The sequence below is a fragment of the Peromyscus californicus genome, unplaced genomic scaffold, assembly GCF_007827085.1.
Source record: "Peromyscus californicus insignis strain IS unplaced genomic scaffold, ASM782708v3 Scaffold_9__1_contigs__length_137607984, whole genome shotgun sequence".
NCBI lineage: Eukaryota > Metazoa > Chordata > Mammalia > Rodentia > Cricetidae > Peromyscus > Peromyscus californicus.
In genome coordinates, this window is record NW_026294617.1 from 118,369,740 (window position 1) to 118,389,261 (window position 19,522).

Consider the following 19,522-nt stretch of genomic DNA (forward strand, 5'->3'; position numbering starts at 1 on the left):
TTGTACATGGATTGAAATGAAGCCTTTTATTTTTCAAAAATGAGCTGCATTTCATGTTGGTTCCTTAAACACCTGCGGTATTCCAAACCTGAAAGGTCACATTCAGATACACTTTGGGTTAAATTTTATTCACATTTTGTTTTTATTCAACAGTTAGAAAAGCCTACATATCATTTGAAAATGCACAGGGTGCTTTTCGGGACTTGGCTCAGTTTTCAAATCCACTGGCTCATACTCCTCTATTCAATATCCAAGAAATATTTATTGACTATGTGCTAGGCTGTGTTCTATATTCTGGGCAGAGAATGCTGAACATAATAGGGAAAATATCCTCCCCTTGAGATGCGTACATTCTCTTGACAAGTATTTATACTTGCACATATTTATGGATGTACATACGTATATAGATGTATAAAATAAGCATTCAGATATGTGGGCAGATACGTAAAGTAAGCATTACTTGGAAAATCCAAGCAGGTGAAGGGAATGGGAGGTGATAACTTGTTTCTTCTTCCCAGAAATCAGTCAGAATCTTCTGTAGGCAGGGATATTTGAGCCCAGATCTCAGAGATTTACAGAGCCTGCACTCAGCAGCCTCTGAAACACTGCATTGTTTTCATGAAGACAAAAATGTGACAGTTGGTGACACTAGGCAGAGTGCTGGTACAAAGGCAGTGGGTAGCCCGCCTGCACGCTGGAGCTTTTCTCTTCACAGGCGCTCCCCTGCTCCCGTTCATGTGCTCTGACTCTGCTGCCTCCCCTTCATCTCTACACATCACTTCTCAAACCATTCTCCTGCCCTCTTTAGGCTGAATTTCAGTATTGAACTTCTTCCTTCCTCCTTATCGCTTACTGGTGCTTTTAAGGAATTAATTTCATGAAGTATTGACTGCTGAGTGCTTCAAAGACCCAAACAAGAGGGTATGATCATTTTAACCTTCCTCGGCTGCCCTAGACTTTGAAGATTCTCCCTATGTGAACCTTCAGCCAACCAACCCTGACTGAATACCAACTATAGATCAGGTTCTGTGCTAAGGATGTGGGATGGAAAGACTTACAAGGCAAGGTGTCTGTCTGCTTCAGATGAGTTAAGTTCTAGTTGGGAAAGACAGCCCAAGGAAGGATATAAAGAATAAATTAATAACTTTACAACTTTGCCATTGTTTGAGACAGGTTCTTTCTACATAGCTCTGGCTAACCTACAGCTCCCTATGTAGACCAGGCTGGCCTCAAACTTACAGAGATTCTCGTGCTTCTGCCTCCTGAGTGCTGGGATGAAAAACACGCACCACCACACCTAACACTTTACAACTTTTGGAGTCTTTTTTTTACACAACACTGAGTTTGCACAGAGGTTTCTCTCATGGACTTCAAGCTCTTATCCTTCTTGGGGAAAATGCAGAGAAAACCACTAAGTTTAATCAAAGTCCCTCTGGTGGTACTATTCGGGATATTAATGGGTTATCTGCACCATCCACCGTGGTAGCCATTGTCTCCAGATAGCCATTAACATTCAAATGATTAGTGACATAAAAGTTAAAATTGCCATTTCACAGAAGCCACACTTCTACTATCCAGATATACATGCGAACCAATAACTACAATTTTGGAGAACATAGACACAAACATATTCTCAATCTTAAGTGGAGACAATACTATTGAACAGAACTAGCTGAGGTAGCAAGAAAAGCTGAGAATATTCTAGATCAAAGAACAATCAACAAAGACTTTATGCCAGGCATTTTACCTGTATTTAACTCATTCAAACCTCACAAAACCTTATAGATCATTACTTCTAGTAGACCCATTTTACAGATTAGAAGAAAAGGCACTTGGCCTTTTGGGACAATGTCATCCCACTAGTAAATCCTGTGGATTGATCTGCCCATCTGGTACCAGCATGTGACCTCTTGCCTACATATCATGATGTGGCCATGTGGGTAAGCTAAAGAAAATTAAGCGATTTTAAAGTGTCAGGCAGAGTCTCCATGGAAATAAAAAGGGGCTAATTTTGTCAGTGTCTCTCCCAAGAGAGACCTTTCCAAGTCTATGAAATTCATCCAAAGCTTACATAATGGGGTAGGGGTTTCAGTGGAACTGGGCAGGCAAAATCATGAGGCATTAGCAAAGATCTAGGAGAATATTACAGAAAAAGACACCAAGACATGCAAAGGTTACCTGGCCTGCCCACCTAAACAGAGTTATGACTGCTCTTCAAATTAAACTTGAATTCATATTTTTTCCTCCCCCTCCTTCCTTTCTGCCCCCTCAAGTATGGGATGTGTGTGTGTGTGTGTGTGTGTGTGTGTGTGTGTGTGTGTGTTTACACATGGCTCCTTTTCCACTTTGAACTTAACTATTACATGATAAAGTATTAATTTTAAAATGCACTAATCTTAGAAATGAATTTTTCTCACAATGCTATCTTGTGGAGCATAACTGGTGTGTTCATACATTTGCCTTCCTTTTGTCTAGACTGGGCTCATTTTATCCGTTTATCTTCACATTCCTCCTTCATCTTCATATCGGGAATTCACAACCTAACCACACGCCCCCCTCCCACCCAATTCTTTCTGAATTATTGCAGATTTAGTCCTCACTCGCCGCTGTTAGGAATTTGGAGACTAATTCATAGGCTCCAACATCGTGTTGAGTATCTACAGATTTTGTTCTGCCTGTTTTCTGGGAGTTTCTCTTGGTATTGCCTCAGCACTCTTTATTTGCTCCATCTCAGCAGCCACCAAGATGAACAGGCAAAGGAAGCAGTACCGAGGGAGTTTCCATTGATTTTTAGTTTTTGTTCCATCGCAAATAGGTCACAGGCTCGCAGAGCATAAAACAGCCTGACTGGCGCTGACAGCCCAAAGATAGTGGGCTGGAGCACTGCAAACGCTTCTTGCCTTCTTTCCCATCTCTGAGAATAAGTTCCAGCCCGCCTCGGGCTTAATCAAGCGCAACTCCCCAAAATCCTAGCGCGAGTGCATTCCTGGGGCTTCTGGCTGAGGCTTGGCCGGCTCAGGGACACTGCCAGGCGGTGGGCTGAGCTCCGCTGGACGGGGCCAAGTGGCCTGAGGCGCGCCCGCAGCGCTGGCGGAGCAGGAGTCTGGCGCCCGGCAGGAGGCTGCGCTGCCCCTGGCCGCGGTTGCCTCTGCTTCCAGGTGTCCCTTGTCAGCGTTTGAGCGAGTGAGCCAGTGAACCCGGCGGACTCCACCTTCCACGCGAGGCGTGGATCTCACTCCATCCTCGCTTACATAAGGCGGGCGAGCGCGCTCCCGCCGCTGCTTCCCCCCTCGCGGAGTGGGGCCGCGCCCTCCACGCCTCCTCGGCGAGCGCCTCCCAGGACCCCCGCTCGCCCCACTCCAAGAGGCGACTGTCGCCCGACCGTCGGCGGGCGGGCGGCAGCCGGGGCGTCTCTCTCCGGCACAGGAGCGCAAGGACAGGAGTCAGGAGCGCCTCGCCCGCTCGCCTCTCCTCCCACTCTCGCCACCTCCCCTCCCCGGCGCCTGTGCGATCCCCGCGGGCGCGGGGACCCGAGAGCAGCGCCCGCTCGCTGGGCAGGCGGCGGAGCTGCGGGAGCGGCCGCGGTGGCCGCGCTGCGCCTCCCTGCATTTCCCGAGTGGGGGCAGAGCACTCGCAGGCGGGCGGGAGACGTCAGTGGCTAGGCGCAGAGGACGAGGGACCTTCAAACTCCTCCTCGGAGGCTCTTCTCCACCCCTTTTGGCCCCTGCCCTTGGAGAAAGTGGAGTGTGGCATTTGGCCTGCTGTTATTTCTCAGGACTGCCTGGCGGTGGCCGGATTCAGCCTCCTGCCCGGCGGGGCTCTCTGCTGTCTGCGCGTCTCCCGGTGGCGTTCCTCTTTCCCCCCGCACACCTCTGCCGACGATGAGGAAAGGTCTGCGGGCGACAGCGGCCCGCTGCGGACTGGGACTGGGATATGTGCTGCAGATGCTTGTGTTACCTGCCCTGGCCCTGCTCAGCGCCAGCGGCACTGGCTCGGCCGCTCAAGGTAAGGGGGTCCACAGGGCGCGGCGGTCACCTCCCTTTGCTTCTGCCTTCCCTCTTCTCTGCTTCTCCTTCTCCCCGGTGAGCCTAGCTTCCTCATCTGCTTGGTTGTCCTCAGTGGAAACCACTTTAAATTTCACTTTTCCAACTAGTTAAGAAACCAGATTTTTCAGTCTTAGCTCGGGAGATGGGTGAGGATGGACCCAGGGTGTGAAAGGAAAGCCACTGCCTCTGTGCCCGTGGGATCCTGGAGTGTCTTTTGCACTTTCAGCCCCACGCGCACACGTTGTTGCATATTGTACACATGGAGGTTTCCAAAGATCTGGATAGTGGCGGTGTGGTGTGCCATACATGTGCCCCGATATGCGCGGTATGCAGAGACTCCCCGCGGTGTGCGGTGGCTGGGCTTGCAGCATCTTCTCGCATTTCAACTAAGGAAATGTGTCCATTACTGCCTAGGACCTATAGGCGCCGGTGCCCCTAGACTGCTGGTGGGGCGCTATGGAGATGCTCAATTCGCCCAGAAAGGACAGGCTCCTGATGTGCCTGCCTCTCTCCTAGCATTCTCTCCGTGTTCCCCTCCCACCAGGCGAACCTTAGAAAACTTCATACCCACAGAGCCCTGGTGGGAGACTAGTTGTTCAGGCCAAGTGTGCAACTCCCCGGGAAGGGGCACTGCTAACCAGTTTATAACTGACATTTTAACGCATGTAAGCCTTGAAGAAAGTGTGCGGCGTCCTGGGCAAAGCCGGGCTACGAGGACAGTGATCCGGAGTTGGGAATGTGTAAGGGCAGAGAAGAGGCACCAAGACTGAGGGTCATCCTGGGGGTGTCCCTTCTTGCTCATTGAGTTTTAGAGGGTGGTGCAGCTCCCAGCATTTTGGTCTGGAAAGTGGATAAAAGAAAGGCAGTGGAAGAAGGTAGATTTCCCTTTCTGGCATATCTCCGGTCACCAAGACATCTAATCCAAGCCCAGTTCCTACCCGAATCTTTCATCCATTTAAAATTTATTTATTTATTTATTTATTTATTTATTTATTTATTTATTTACTTATTTACTTATTTATTTACTTATTTATTTAATGCCTATAGCCAGGAAGCAACATAGCTTTGAGAGATGCAGCAATTGAGAAGCAGTTCAGAGACCTTCCCTACACACCCACCTACCCTCCACACACAAATACGCGCGCGTACGCGCGTGTACACACACGCACACACACACACACACACACACACACACACACACACACACACACGCTTCTTTTATGAATTTAGAGAGCAGAGGAGACCAAGCAGTAACACCGACTCTATCAATGATGCTCATGCACTGGTTTTTCCCAACTGCAGACTTACGTCTCCTAAAATTTCAAGGCACTGGTGCAGGAAGTGGGTGAGGAAGGCAGAAGGGAGCCCCTAGGTCAGGCAAGTCTGGTGCTCATGGAGAGGTGTCATTAGCAAGACAGTGTGACTCAGAGAGAGCCACTTAAGGAGTATGGGTTTTTCCTGCTACACTGCTAAGTGGCCATGCTCATAAATCCTTCCTTCCCTTTTGGACGGACACCTCCCATCCCTTGTGGGTCAGCACTGGTTATCTTACGCACACCCCCAAAGCACATCTGACCATTTTCAAGCAACTCTGTGTTGGAAAGCCTATATTTCTTGAAATTGGTCAGAAGTTCTCAGGACGCTAGCCAGGAATACTTAGAGGAGGATCTTAGAAAGCCTAAGTGAGCAACCTGATGAACAGTTCTGGAATCAGCTATGTGACTCCTGCTGGAACTCCTTGTCATTACTGGATGCACAAAGGACTAAGCCATTGAGGTTGGAGGGGCAGGGTAAGGGAATGGTTTGGCAATAGGCAAGTTAAAGTCCCCAAAGATGCCAAAAGGAGGCAGGATCCCTGTGGAGAGCTTACAAGAGCCAAATTAAAAAGACTGGGTAGGAGAAGAATCGATTGAGATAATCAAACAGGGGACTGTAAGTGGATTAATATTGAAGGAAGGGAGCAGAGACCGACCGAAAGGAAAGGCACTCCAGATACTCTTTGCCTCTTGCACTTTTTCTTCATCTACACCAGACAAGGCAAAGGCTGAGGATTAATTCTGATCTTAGGCAGCAAAAGAAAAGCAGGTTCGGCAGGATGTGTGTGCTTTTGGTGTGGTTTTTCTCCATTTACTTTAGTTCAGGGAGAATAACATTTTTTTTCCCCTTCAAATCACATGGTCTGAGATGCAGGACTCCTACTTTTATCTTTGTTATCCTCCATGTTCCAGAACACCAGCTCTTCCTGTGTTATCTGGGAGACATCAAAGGAAGTGTAAAGCCCAGAAATCTGCTATCAGCTACTGTCCCTGTGGCTGCTACTCATTAGCCAGGCCTGTTTACTACTGACCTGCTGTTAACACTTCTCAAGTCATTCACTGTAGGATGGTCTGGGAGGCAGGCTCCCATTTCCTCCACTGTCTCCTTTCTCTTCACTTTGCACTAGAGCTCCCACACATACCCTCAAGGTGCCATTTGTGTGTTCTGATGTCTTAATGACCCCAGTGGACTATTTTTATGAATGGAAGTACATATGCAATTTAGAACAGGGACAATCACAATCATTAAGTACTTTACCATGTGAAGGTTTTTAATCTGTTGGGGCAGTACTGTGAAAATGAGAAGGTTTTGAAAATAAATATATATTTAGTTGAAAGCAGTCCAGTTGGAGAGAGAGAGAGAGAGAGAGAGAGAGAGAGAGAGAGAGAGAGAGAGAGAGAGAAGAGGGGTTGCTTAAGATAGAACAGAGAGAGTATTATTTGTGAGTGAACAAATTTTGCAACTGTGGTTTAAAGACAGACAGCAGTCATTTTAAACAGGTCCTTGGGAAATTCTCTAAGCTGGAGGCAACAACTTTCCCCTCTCTGCGTGTGCTCTAATTGTTTCATTGAGGATTGCTGGGAAACCTTCACTCCAGGGAATTTTCAGGGCTCCTGACTTCCAAGAATGAAAGATTTTTACTAGGAAGAGCAAGGAGTGTGTCTGTGTGTGTGTGTGTGTTTGTGTATGAATATTACCTCCTATTATGCCACCCTTACACATCATGATGTCTCTCTTATCTGCCACCAGCTAGTGTTATGTGTGCTAATACCTCCAAATTCAGACCAGAAAATTACTGAAGACTCGTCAGGAATAATTCTCATTGCGTTAATGTATAGTGTGTTCATACAGCAAGTGACACACTTCTCCCAGAGAGGAGGAAAGAATACTTTCAGGACTTCATGCATGTTGCTTTGTTACAAGCAATCAGTGGGCTTGGATGACAACAGAATTTGATTGTTATTCTTTCATATACTCCTCGGGATGACAAATTCATGTACTCACTTGGGAGATTTACAATAAGGGAACACTGGCAAGTTGGCCTTTGTTAGACAGGTAATCCTGTGCATTCTAACTTAGACAGTGATTAAAAGCCTTCAGAGAACAAACTTTCCAAGCACTGGCTTAGGAAAGTGAAATGAGGACTCATGAAGGAGTGCGGTTGTGTACTCCTGTAAGATTCCCACTGAAGGAGGCTGAGGCATGAGGAATGTAAGTTCAAAGCCACCCTGTACAACAAAGCCAGACTCTGTCAATAAAACAAAAATTAGAAATCATTCTATTAAAAAAAACCATCCCAGTTAAGAGGGAAAGATTATTGAAAGTGTCTATCTTTGGTGCCTTGGGAACAGATCACCATTAGAATTCATAGCAATATATTTTAAACTTCCTTAAGGATATAAGGGAGGCATGAACTGTACTAGGCTAACCCTCTTTACTTATTTAGTGTTATTGTTGAGACTTAAATGTAACTATCCTCTGATATGTGCTGTATTCTTCTGTTAGCATGAACAGGGAGAATGTGCTCCATCAGCCTTAACTGTGCATAGCAGTTTTCTGATTTAGGTCATGGCTTTGCTGGAGCAGCAGAGGGAGTCACTCTCAGGAGAAATTCTCAGAAGAAGTACTGGGGGCTGAAGCCATTTCTGGAAGCTGCTGGTGGTAGAAGTTGGGCCTAGACTCTAGCCTTGAACTTTCATCATAGATTGCATTTAGTTGACCCTTGTCAACTAAAAAGACAATCTGCATTGTCTTTTTCCTGCACACTAAACTTTTGAGCTCATTTGAGTAGAGGGTGTACTAGAAGTGAAGTTCCTAACAAACAAATAATGTGCACTGGTATTATGTCCCAGACTGTATGCGACTTAAACTTGAATAAACTGTCTTCAACCTCAGGGCAGACCTGTCAGCATATTACTTTCTGATCTATAACACTGGGTGCAGATATGTCCCTTGTGTCAAGGAGGTTAAGATTCTACCATGAGTGATGGTGGTACTGGGGATAGTTCCAACGTTTTGTACATAGAGGATTCATGGTAATGATTTGGTTGCAAGTAACAGGAAGGGGACACTTGGGGGCTGAGCCAGTCGAGACATATAGTCTCATTCATTCTTACCCCCTCTTCCATGCTGGCTGTGAACTCACGATGATCCACCCACCTCAGTCCCTACCCCATACCATTACTGGGATTACAGTTGTGCACCACTATGCCTATCTTGGAAGTGGGATTTTCCCTAAATTTGCATTTCAAAAGTATTACTTGTATTCAGATCCACCCACCTTTTGGTAATGGGGATTGAATCTAGGTCCCTGTACATGTTGTGGTAGGCAAGTGCTATGCCATGAAGCTGTAGCCTCACTCTTGTTTACTTAGAGTCAATGTCTATTTTGTCTGGCTTTGGGGAGGTACAAGCTAAGAACTGCTAATACTGTGTGCCTGTTGTTTTAGTTAGCACAATGCCTCATATTTCTCCCAACATCTACTAGCAATGTGACCATGCTTAAGTTATTTTACTTTTCAGTGCCTCAGTTTCCTCACATGTAAAATAAGAAAATGCATACCATAGGTCATACTAGGGTTGAATTAATATATGTAAATCAACTAGAACAATAGATACCTCACAGAAAGTATTATGATTCCTTGGCATGAAACTTTGTAAAACACCAGGAAAAAGTGAGACAAATGTACCGGTACTTCATTTTACTCAAGCTCTATTTGAATTTTTTACATTTAATTGCTTGTAATTGTAGTGAACATACACAATAAATAATCATTCATATTTCTTTGCATGTTGCTCTCTGACCAACTTGTAAGACAAAATTAAAGATTTCAAGGGGCTTTTATGTTTATTTTACTTATAGTTAAAATAAACACATTTTTCCTGCAAAACTGTCATTCTGTTTTAAGTTATTGATAGTGAAGTTCTGCACTTAACCCCAAATATCTTATCTTCCCCTTGTTCTCTCTCTCTCTCTTTCCCTCTTTATCCCTCTCTGTTTCAATTACCATCTTTCTCTCAGTCTCTTAACCAACAGCTCCTTGGACCTCTGCATGGACTCTTTTATTCTACTGCTTACTTGTATCTTTCACTGCTTGCATTTGTGAAGAAGGACTCCATAGATCTGAGACCTTATATATAGAATATCAATCAGTTCTAGTGTATTTTAAAACTTAGGGACAGTTTTGTGCTACTTGATAGAAGTACATTTTCAGGAGTAATTTTAAAATGCTAGAATTTTATTATTTGTAATTCTTTAAAAAAATATTGTAGCCTATAGTTTCTCTTGTACTTTGCCTTAAGATTTGCAAAATTTTAATAAAAATTATTTTGTGCAAATATCTCAGTGAACTCAAAGAATCAGAAGTACTGAATGTGTGTATCCTATCTACCAATTTGCATACATCAAAATGCCTTTTTTTGAAAATCTAAAAGATATGTCACAAGTAATTATACGCTTCATAAGGAAAATAACAGCAAATATCAAGCTATAATTTGAGAATTCATTGAAAAGTTTTAGCTTGCATTTGAAATGGGGCTTTCTCTCATTCTGAGCATGAGAATTATACAATGAAGTTCTGAAATACACGAAAGAGTGTATGGAAATTAGGCAGCTAAACAGATCTATCCTTCTCCACATAGTGCTGAAGTCCTGTGACATCAATTAAACTAAGTTATAATTCAGAAAGTCAGCTACAGCTTTGAAAGAGCCTAACATGCAGATATTTGTCCTTACATCAGTACACCTTTTATTAGCAATGAGCAGTAACTCAAAAGTGCATTGTGTTGCAAAGTGAAGCTAACATCTGAAAACTACAATGTTTGGGGAATATCTTCCTTAAATTAAACAACACACTGAGTCTTACTTTGCCATGGAAGAGAAAGGGAACAAGGTAAACTTTCATCATATTGACATGCCTGTTGGAGTTCTTATTCCGAATACTAGGAATAACATAATCCTATTAACATATAATATCGATTAATCAAATTTAACTCCAGAGTTACAAGCCTTATTTATTTTAAAATGTTGTGAGGCTAGGGGGCCCTAACTTCATTAATCATTGTGTCATGTGGCTACTGTGGCTAGTTTCATGTCTCAGCAATTATGAGAGCAGTAAAAAGGCCTTGTAAGATGAGCACATACTGTCTTTTTTGTCCAGCTACGGATGTTAAACAGAAACTCCTTCATCACATTTAACAAGTTTATTGATGAGTGCTAACATTTCTCAGTGTCTTAATTGATTATTAAGTTGTAGACTACTTGAACATAAGTATAATTCATTGTGTTCTATTTTTCCCTGTTGAAAAGTCTTACATAAGAAAGTTGATTTAAATAAAAATAGATCAGTGCTTGTATATCAAAATGTTTCTGAAGTCTACTTATTAACCCAAATATGTCCAGGAAGATAAATGTAGGCCAGCTCATGAAAACTAAGGTTGGTGTAGAAATTAAAAAGTATTATAAAATAATATGAAAGTTTAGAATATACACTTTGTGAAGAAAATTTATCAGGTAACATCAATTCATAAGATACATTCTCACAGAAAACAGAAGTTTTGTACAATGTGCTAGGTTGCATGATGTAACAACATTTCTAATCATTGGCAAAGAAAACTCAAGTGTAAAATTAAAATTAGAGGAAGGAGTTTTTAATCATTCTATTCTCTGTAAATTTACAAGTTTGTTACCTATATTTAATATTCTAAATCATCATGCTATTCTTTTTTTTTTTTGAATACCAAGAGCTGAAAGAGCCCTTTTGAAGAACTCCTTCGAAATTAAGCAGATGGTCAATTTCTTTGACAGAAGCTAAAAGTGATTGTCAGTGACCATAGGACTGTTAACTATTTTACAGGTTTTGAGACCTGTGTTATCTTTAATCTAAACCAAGCAAACTCCAAATTACCACGGGGTGGGGGGAACTTAGAGACAACAAAGAAGAGTAATTTCTGGTAACTCGACTTGGAAGATTATGTGTATTCCACATATGTTTACTCTGGCTTTTGGTCAAAAGAAAAGTGATACATTGTATCTCCTTTGAGTAAAGACTTTGCAAAATGTACACATTGTGGCCACCCAGTGGAAAGACTCAAGTTTAGCAAGCAGCAATGCTGAATCATTCTAAATAAAACAGTAACTATGTTACCTCTCTTTTTCTTTGGCAAGCATCATTCTGGATCTCTAAAATGATGAGACGCTGTAACTTAGAAGTACCTTAGGGACTCAACACAAGGACTGAGGGAAGCTGACACTTGGCCCTCACCCACAGGGGCTTCATCCACAGGGCTTTCACCCACAGAGCCTTCACCCACAAGGCCTTCACCCACAGGGCCTTCACCCACAGGGCTTTCACCCTGGGAAACAGAAATTCATTTCTGTGACTGCTTTCAGGAGTGGAGGAGAATGGTTTTGTTTGTTTGATTTTATGATTCATTATTGATTTTATCTGAAATAGATGCCCAAGATTGATTTCTCCTCATAATATTGAAGAAGTTTATGACATAGAACTTTTGTATAAATCATGGCTTAGTTGTCTTACTCTTAAGTGACAAAGGATTTCCAAAGAATTTTCATAGACTATGTTTGAGAAGAAGTTGCATCTGGATTTTTCATGTACCTATTGGAGTAGGGCACGCTTGACTGGGAATCAGATGAGGGCTGTTCTGAGACACACCAGTGATCTTTAGGAAATGTGCCACTTAATCTCCATGTACCTTGTTAAACATTGCCATTGACAACAATACCCTGCTGTTTCCTAAGGCTCACCTGCTTGGAAGAAATCCGAAGCATTATGCTCAAATTATGTGCGAATTTTTAGGAACTATTGTCCCTAAAAATGAATTTGCTTAAGTGGAACTGACTTAATAGAATTACAGTGCATTTAGAGATTGTTATCACTGTCTGTATCCCCAGGCTGAGCTAAATGTTTATTTTTATACCACTGCTACATACATGTATCTATCTATAAATAATGAAGAGGACCACAGTGAAACTGTTACCATTTACTTACATTAACATGATTAAGAAAACTAGAAAGATGACTGGGAAAAGTTTTAGCTGTAGATATATATGCCTTCCCAGTTGCAAAGGGGAGGGATAACTTTACTGAATTTATTACAAATCAAATCAAAGACATGCATGCCATTTTTATCAAATTAAATAACTAATTTTTCTAGGATGATATTTTCACAGAGATTTTAATGCAATGAATAAATTATAAGGAATAGATTAATAGTTTGGTAATTTCCTATGAGCGTGTATGTGAATGTATGCGTAACAACGGGAGTGTGCATTGTGTACACGTAGCATGTTTTGCCGTTTTAGAAGAGAACTTTTAGTTTTAAAGAGATTTGGCAATTACCCTGAAAAAATAAATGCTTTATTTTTATTTACAGAGCTCATTTATGAAGGGTTTTTATAAACTGGCAACTCAGATTTAAACACAGCTTTCTTAATAATAAAAAAAAATTACATCCCACTTTCCTGTACAAAGTTCCTTGTCAAATTTCTGAGTCATTTCATTGTGTGGTGCAGAGACATACCTGCCTCAGCTGATGGCAACAAGTTGTTTCCTGATACCAAGAGATGTCTACTTTCTATGGCCTCTGGCAAACATACGCAGAGCTTCTGTCTGTTTGGTTTTCCCCATAGTCTTGTGGTAGACTCTCATTCACTGACTACAGTTGAATGTCTTATGGTGGACTCTCATTCACTGACTACAGTTGAATGTCTTATGGTGGACTCTCATTCACTGACTACAGTTGAATGTCTTATGGTGAACTCTCATTCACTGACTACAGTTGAATGTCTTATGGTGAACTCTCATTCACTGACTACAGTTGAATGTCTGTACTCAGTAGAAGATCTATTTCCAAGCAGCAGGGGGAACAACTTTCACACACGCTCCTGAATATTTTGACTTCTCTGAGGGAATAGGCATTGTTCTGGAAGTGCCATTCATGAAATGATTTTATACATGGGCCCTTTGAAGGTAAGGTCAACTGGGCTCTTTTTTTCTGGCCATAATCCAGGGGAGGTTATTTCACCTTTGACAAAATGGAATTGTGATGGGTTTTCTTAGTCTCCCACAGATACCATCTTAGTTGTCTTATTTCTAATGTGATCACAATATCTAATGAAACTTTTACTTAAATGGACAAAGAAAGTTAACCATGCAGAAGGAAAACTTGATGGAAAAAATAAATATATTTTCATTCAGGATATGGCAATAACTTGCTTTGTGCCTATACTAAGTATAGTAATAAATACAGACACATTCAAATGTCACTTTGTAGTGGCTGTTAGCATGTATACATTTGCAAAATATTTGGAAATTTTAATTTTTAACTTAAAATTTTTAATAGTACACACATTCTAGGATTCAGATAACTATGTTAGACACTCCATCATGCATCCATCCTTCATGGTTGACCTAGGGTTTTCATAGCAAAGTACATAGTATACTGTGAAAAATGACAAAGTAACTATTATTCCTCACAAGGTTTTGTGATTACAAGTCTAAAAGTTAATGGGAAAGGGGAAGGTTGCCTGTTTAATGCTGAATTGCAAAGTTAAAAAAGGATCTTAAAGATAAAGGCAGACTCCAGAGTCCTTGGGTTTATTTAGCATTCAGTGACAGTCACTAAGTTAGGGAAAGGAATGTTCAAACAACACACTTGAGGAAAAGTGATTTTTATAGAAAGGAACCATTTCTGCTAATAGCCAGTAACTGCACATAACCCCGCTGACATTAAAAGTCCATTAGCTAAGCCCAGTTTAAATACCAGCTGATGCCGTGTCAGCTAAATGTATGCTGGCATGTTTTCACAGAATGCAGTAATAGCAGTTCTGTATTTTCTTTCTGAAACTATGTACATTAAGTAAAACAAATGCCATCTGATAGTAGTAGCAGGGCTGCTACTAAAGAGGCAGAGATTTGTGATGAAACAAAAGTAACAGTCTATATAACAAGGAGATAATATGTGGCAGTGATGGCTTTAAAGGGAGGCTTTGAAAGAAATCATCTGGAGTAGTTTAAGCTGACATTGTAAAGGAGTTGTTTCCATAGGAGCCAGCATTCACATAAGGTACCCACCCCCCACCCTCGCCCGAGAAGTTCATTTAAAGTGAAGAGATTTTTTTTCTGCTATTAGCTGCAATGCTTATTTTTCCATGTACTTTGAAACCACAGGAAGCCGGTCCATAAACGGTTGTGTGTGTAAGTGGGAAGGAGAGTGAGGGTCTGGAAGGGGAAAAAGCGAAAGCACAGGTATAATTTAACACACTAATATTCATAAATGATCCCTGGGGTAATATTTTCAAAGCTATGCAATATGTATGTGCTGTCTGCAATGAATGCTCATATCATCCCCCACCAAATTCCTTAAATATATTTTTCATCTCTAGAAAAAAATTCTTATAGACATTTTAGTCATTTAAAAGACAAAAATTGGATACTGTTAATTATTATAGAATCTGAAAATCTCTTGTAAGTCATCAGAAAGCATGTTCTAAGCCAGTGTTCTGTAACTGTGACACCATTGTGGTGCTGAACAGGGCTGCTCAGTCATCTGATGTGAGTTGAGAACTGGGCAGTAATTAATCAGCGGCTGTCATGCTCACACCACTCTAAAGTACTAGGAGACCTCCCTACCCGCCTCCCCCTTCCCTATTATCAGGCCATTAGCAAAACCCAGCATAAGTCAGGAGGGTGGAGTCCAAGTCAGCATATAACCCCAATCACATGTGCACAAGCTCCCTCAGCATCTTCATGATGTTCATTTGAATTCTCATCATATTTTCTTGCCTTCAGAGTTCTGAGTTCTGTTCTATGACCAAATGTCACATCTTTTACTTATTTGTACCATGATTTTTTTTTACATGATAAAAAGTAAACGCCTTACATTACCTTGTATTTCTTGAAAAGAATGATAACAAAAAGACAAAGCTTATTCTTTAGCTATGCCAGAGATTTTTGCCTTTTGTGTGAATAGATTCTTATACAAGCATTTCCTAATGAAATCAAGAAGTTCTCTTTAGTGTCACTAAGTGTTTTAATTCATCCCAGGACACTGTAAATATTCATTTTGAATGAATTGTGAGCTTACATGGTCAGAGTTTATGTAATTAAATTACTAACCAAAATCCCATTTACTGACATATTATATGAGGGCCTTGGTGAATAATCTTGTCTTTAGTGTATAACACAGACATTAATAACAGATGGGAATATGCCTCCCTCCAAACAAGTGAACTTTGATTTTTAATTTTCAACCCACTTTTAAAGACTAAAACATTTTTTAAAATGGCTATTTCCATGCATTTTTCCTTTTGTAGTGCTTGCAATTTAATTCTATTGTGAAATGAAAAGGAAATGTCATTGTATTTGCCTGCATAATAAATGTGTACCCATCTACAAACTTGTATTATGAAATTGAATTATGTTGAAAATATAACAAGATGATCCTAAATTTATTGAAATTGGACAGTTATTATATTAGCTTAGAACAATTTTTAGGAAAATAATTCCCTGCTATGTAATGGACTTACTTTCTTGGACAGTTTTAAAAGTATGTAACTATCTTGGTATGAACTATACGTAAAAAAATTGGAGTAAAGACATTTTCACTTAATTGTGTTTATTTATGCTTGCAAAGCTTTTCTTAAAATAGTCCACTCTGAGATTTATCATGACTCCATTCACATAAGGGAATGGCTTTCTCTCTCTCTCTCTCTCTCTCTCTCTCTCTCTCTCTCTCCTTGACTACCAGGAAATTTAAAACATACTCTTTGCATGTCTGTGTACACCTGTGAATGTATGCCTGCATCTGTGTTTGGATCTGATAATTTTCTAGTTGAAGAAATCTATAGAATACAACAAAATTTATTTAAAATTATTCACATATGTGAACAATGGGTATCCTGTGACAACTGGTACTACAAATACTGCCATTGTGCCTGCAAGTCCCTTGGCAAAGATGAGGAAAGCATGTTGAACTTTGTGTCTGGTGATTGTGTGTAAGTATAAAATCTTCATTTCACTTCACATTGGGAGTAGAAGATAAGAATAATCATGGTATTGATGTCATAGAGCTGTCAGGAGGAGTGGGTTATGAAAAGTGAAGAACTGAGGACACTTCTTGGCACTAGACAAGCACTTAATGCACTTTAGTCTCTGATATTGCTGTTGCTATTATTTTATTCTTATCATAAACGTCTACACTATGTAACAATCTTCATTTGGCATTGCTAAAATTCTATTACGAGAATGAGAGGACTGTGTTCAGTTGGGATTAATATCAAATGGAAGAACATCTTATGGACCAACAAAAATGTTTTATCAAAGAAACATTTTGTAAAAGAAAATGGCACATTATAAAATTCAAAATTTATACCAGATTATGATATTATTTTACATTAAAATACTTAGAAAAGTAGCAAATTTGCTTCAGTATGACTTTTTAAGAACAAAGTTCATTTTATTTATGTATAAGAGTGTTTGCTGCGTGTGTGCATACATGCCTCTGGAAGCCAGAAGAGGGTATATGGTCTCCCCAGAACTGGCATGTCAGTCAATTGTGAGTCATGTGGGTGCTGGGAATCAAACCACAGTCCTCTGCAGGAACTAGAAGTACACTTAACCAGTCAGCTAGCTCTCTAGCCTCAGTGACAGTTTTTTAGTTGCAAGTTCTGAATCTAGAATGTATTTCAACAAAACTAGTATTTGATAACTATAGGTGAAAAATACCCATTTATTCTTTTTAAACTGTACATTGCTGTGTTTGTAAAATGGAGGTTAAAGATTAAGAAAAAATTAATTATCGAACTCTACTTTTTGGCTAATATTTAAACTCTTTCTAAAGGAATTGAAACAATTAACCTTTTTCATTATGTCAAAACTTTTAACATTGCAAAGCATTTACGGATTCTAATATGAAAGCGAAAATTAATTAAACTAAAATTTCCAAGCAAAGCCAGAGTTCTTTATATGCTCAGGGTATATATTAAGATAAAAGACAAAAAGCGAAAAGAAATTAATTAGATGCCCAAACTCTTCAGTGTATCTACATGCATGGTGGGGGGAAAGTATTTGGGCATACACCGGATCTGGCATGCACTTTATTTAATTAAATATTTTAAATGGATTCAAGGAGAGTCCAATGGAGCACTGTGGTTTCTCATAGGCATCCATGTACAACTTGTGTTCTGTAAGAATGAAAAAGAACATTTGCAAAGATTATAGTCCTGTTTGCAAAAAAAAAAAAAAAAAAAAAAAAAAAAAAAAAAAAAAAAAACCTTTCCAGTGTGTAGTTATAAAAGGAGAGCTTATGGTTGGTTTAATAATGACTATATTTTGGGAAGAGTATAGGCAAAGGAGAAGTTTCCCAGTTCTAAAGAATATCCAGTATTGTACTGTATGGTTCACTGTGACATTACTAATACTTCTGTTCTTTTGTTTTATATCTTTTGAAATGCTTCATTATAATGTTTAAACAAGACAAAACATTAAAAACATTTTTTTCAAAATATATCCACTTGATAAGTGCATAGCCAAAGAGCACATCACAAATGACTGCCGTTCTGGACCCTTTAGCAACCACAGTGTGGTAGAGACATTAAAGGAATAAGTGCAAGGACCTGGCATTTGCCACATTAGAACACCCTTAGGAGGAAGAGATCTCTTTGTAGTTTGTGTTATACAAACATAAGGTCTAATGTCCATTTATTTTTTAACCCTACCCTGGCCTTCTCCAGTTCCCTAAGGGATGTCCTAAGAAACATCCACTTTTTGAAAAGGGCAAGTTAATAGGGACTCTATAATCAGAAGTGTAGTGTCATCTACATAATTATAAAATCTCTTATCTTATGGATCTTATTCTGTTAAAAGAAGCCAGCAGAAGCAATCTGGAATGTTTTTGATGACCTATTGGCCTATTGTGTGTGTGTGTGGGGGGGTAGTATCACTACATATAACATTTAGTTTGTAGTAGTTTTCGTGGAGGATTTCCAGGAGTAAAAACCACAATGACTGAGTGATGAGCCTGTACTTTTGATTCCTTCTAGCATAGACATGTGTTGTTTCATTAAAGTAAAATCAAGCTTCTCAATGTTGATGTTTCAAACACTAAGCTGGCTTACAGACTGTCAGTATGCAATTGCCAAAGGCATTTGTTTTATTTTTTAATTGATGTAAACATTACCTGTACTTCCAAGAATATATAATTTGCTGTTATTTTATTGAAGGGGTAGAGGGGCCATTCAGAAAGTCATGTTATTGAAACCAAAAATTTTTCCTACAGTCCCATATAATTATATGCCAGCAAAAATTTAGATATACTCAAGCATGTAATGGTGTTGTATTGGGAAAGATGAATGTTACCTAAATATTGTCACATAAATCCATTGCACCAAAGCGAGGAACCAAAGATGTTTCTTGGCCATTCCGCTCTGAGCTGCAAAGTGTAGTCAGGCCAATGTAGTACCAAATGCAGAGCTCTTTCTCTTCAAACTCTTGCTTATATGGAAGATCGAAACTTCACATGGCTGTAAGATGAATGGCTAAATGATCTTATTAATAAAAACCCGGAGCCAGATATTGGGGTTAAAACTGAGAGAGCAGAGGAATAGGACAAGCCAAAGCCAACCTCACCTTATCAACTCCTCAGCTTTCAAAGAGACCTACTTCCTGTATACCCTCACCTATATATGCCTTTCTGTTCTGCCATCTCACTTCCTCTCTCCACCCAGCTACATCACTCACTTCCTCTTCCCACCCAGCTCTGTCACTTCCTGTCTGTCTGTACAGACCTCCAGATCTTTATGGTTAACTAGTGTTGGAATTTAACACAGGTACCACCACGCCTGACTCTGTTCTCAGTGTGGCCTTGACCTCACAGAGATCCAGATGGTTCTCTGCTTCCGAATGCTAGGATTAAAGGCATGTGCTACCATTGCCTGGCTTCTATGTTTAATATAGGGGCTGGCTTTTTCCTCTGATCCTCAGATAAGTTTTATTAGGGTGCACAATATATTTGGGGACACAATATATCACCACAAATGGTTGGCAGTATTATTTGTGCTTATATGTCCTACTTAACTCCCACAAACTTCTCTATGGTTATATCTCCCCACACCAGGCACTTGCTTCAGGTTAGGCATT

General features: G+C 40.4%; 1 protein-coding gene across 2 annotated transcripts in view; it reads left to right on the forward strand.

Annotated features, from left to right (window-relative positions):
* Positions 1 to 3,167: 3,167 nt before the first annotated feature.
* Unc5c (unc-5 netrin receptor C) overlaps positions 3,168 to 19,522 on the forward strand; it is a 357,131-nt gene continuing 340,776 nt past the window's right edge. For both annotated transcript variants that reach the window (XM_052732282.1, XM_052732283.1), the window contains exon 1: positions 3,168 to 4,005. In XM_052732282.1, the coding sequence (XP_052588242.1) occupies positions 3,882 to 4,005 (124 nt within the window). In that variant the 5' untranslated portion in view covers positions 3,168 to 3,881. The remainder of the gene's footprint in view (positions 4,006 to 19,522) is intronic.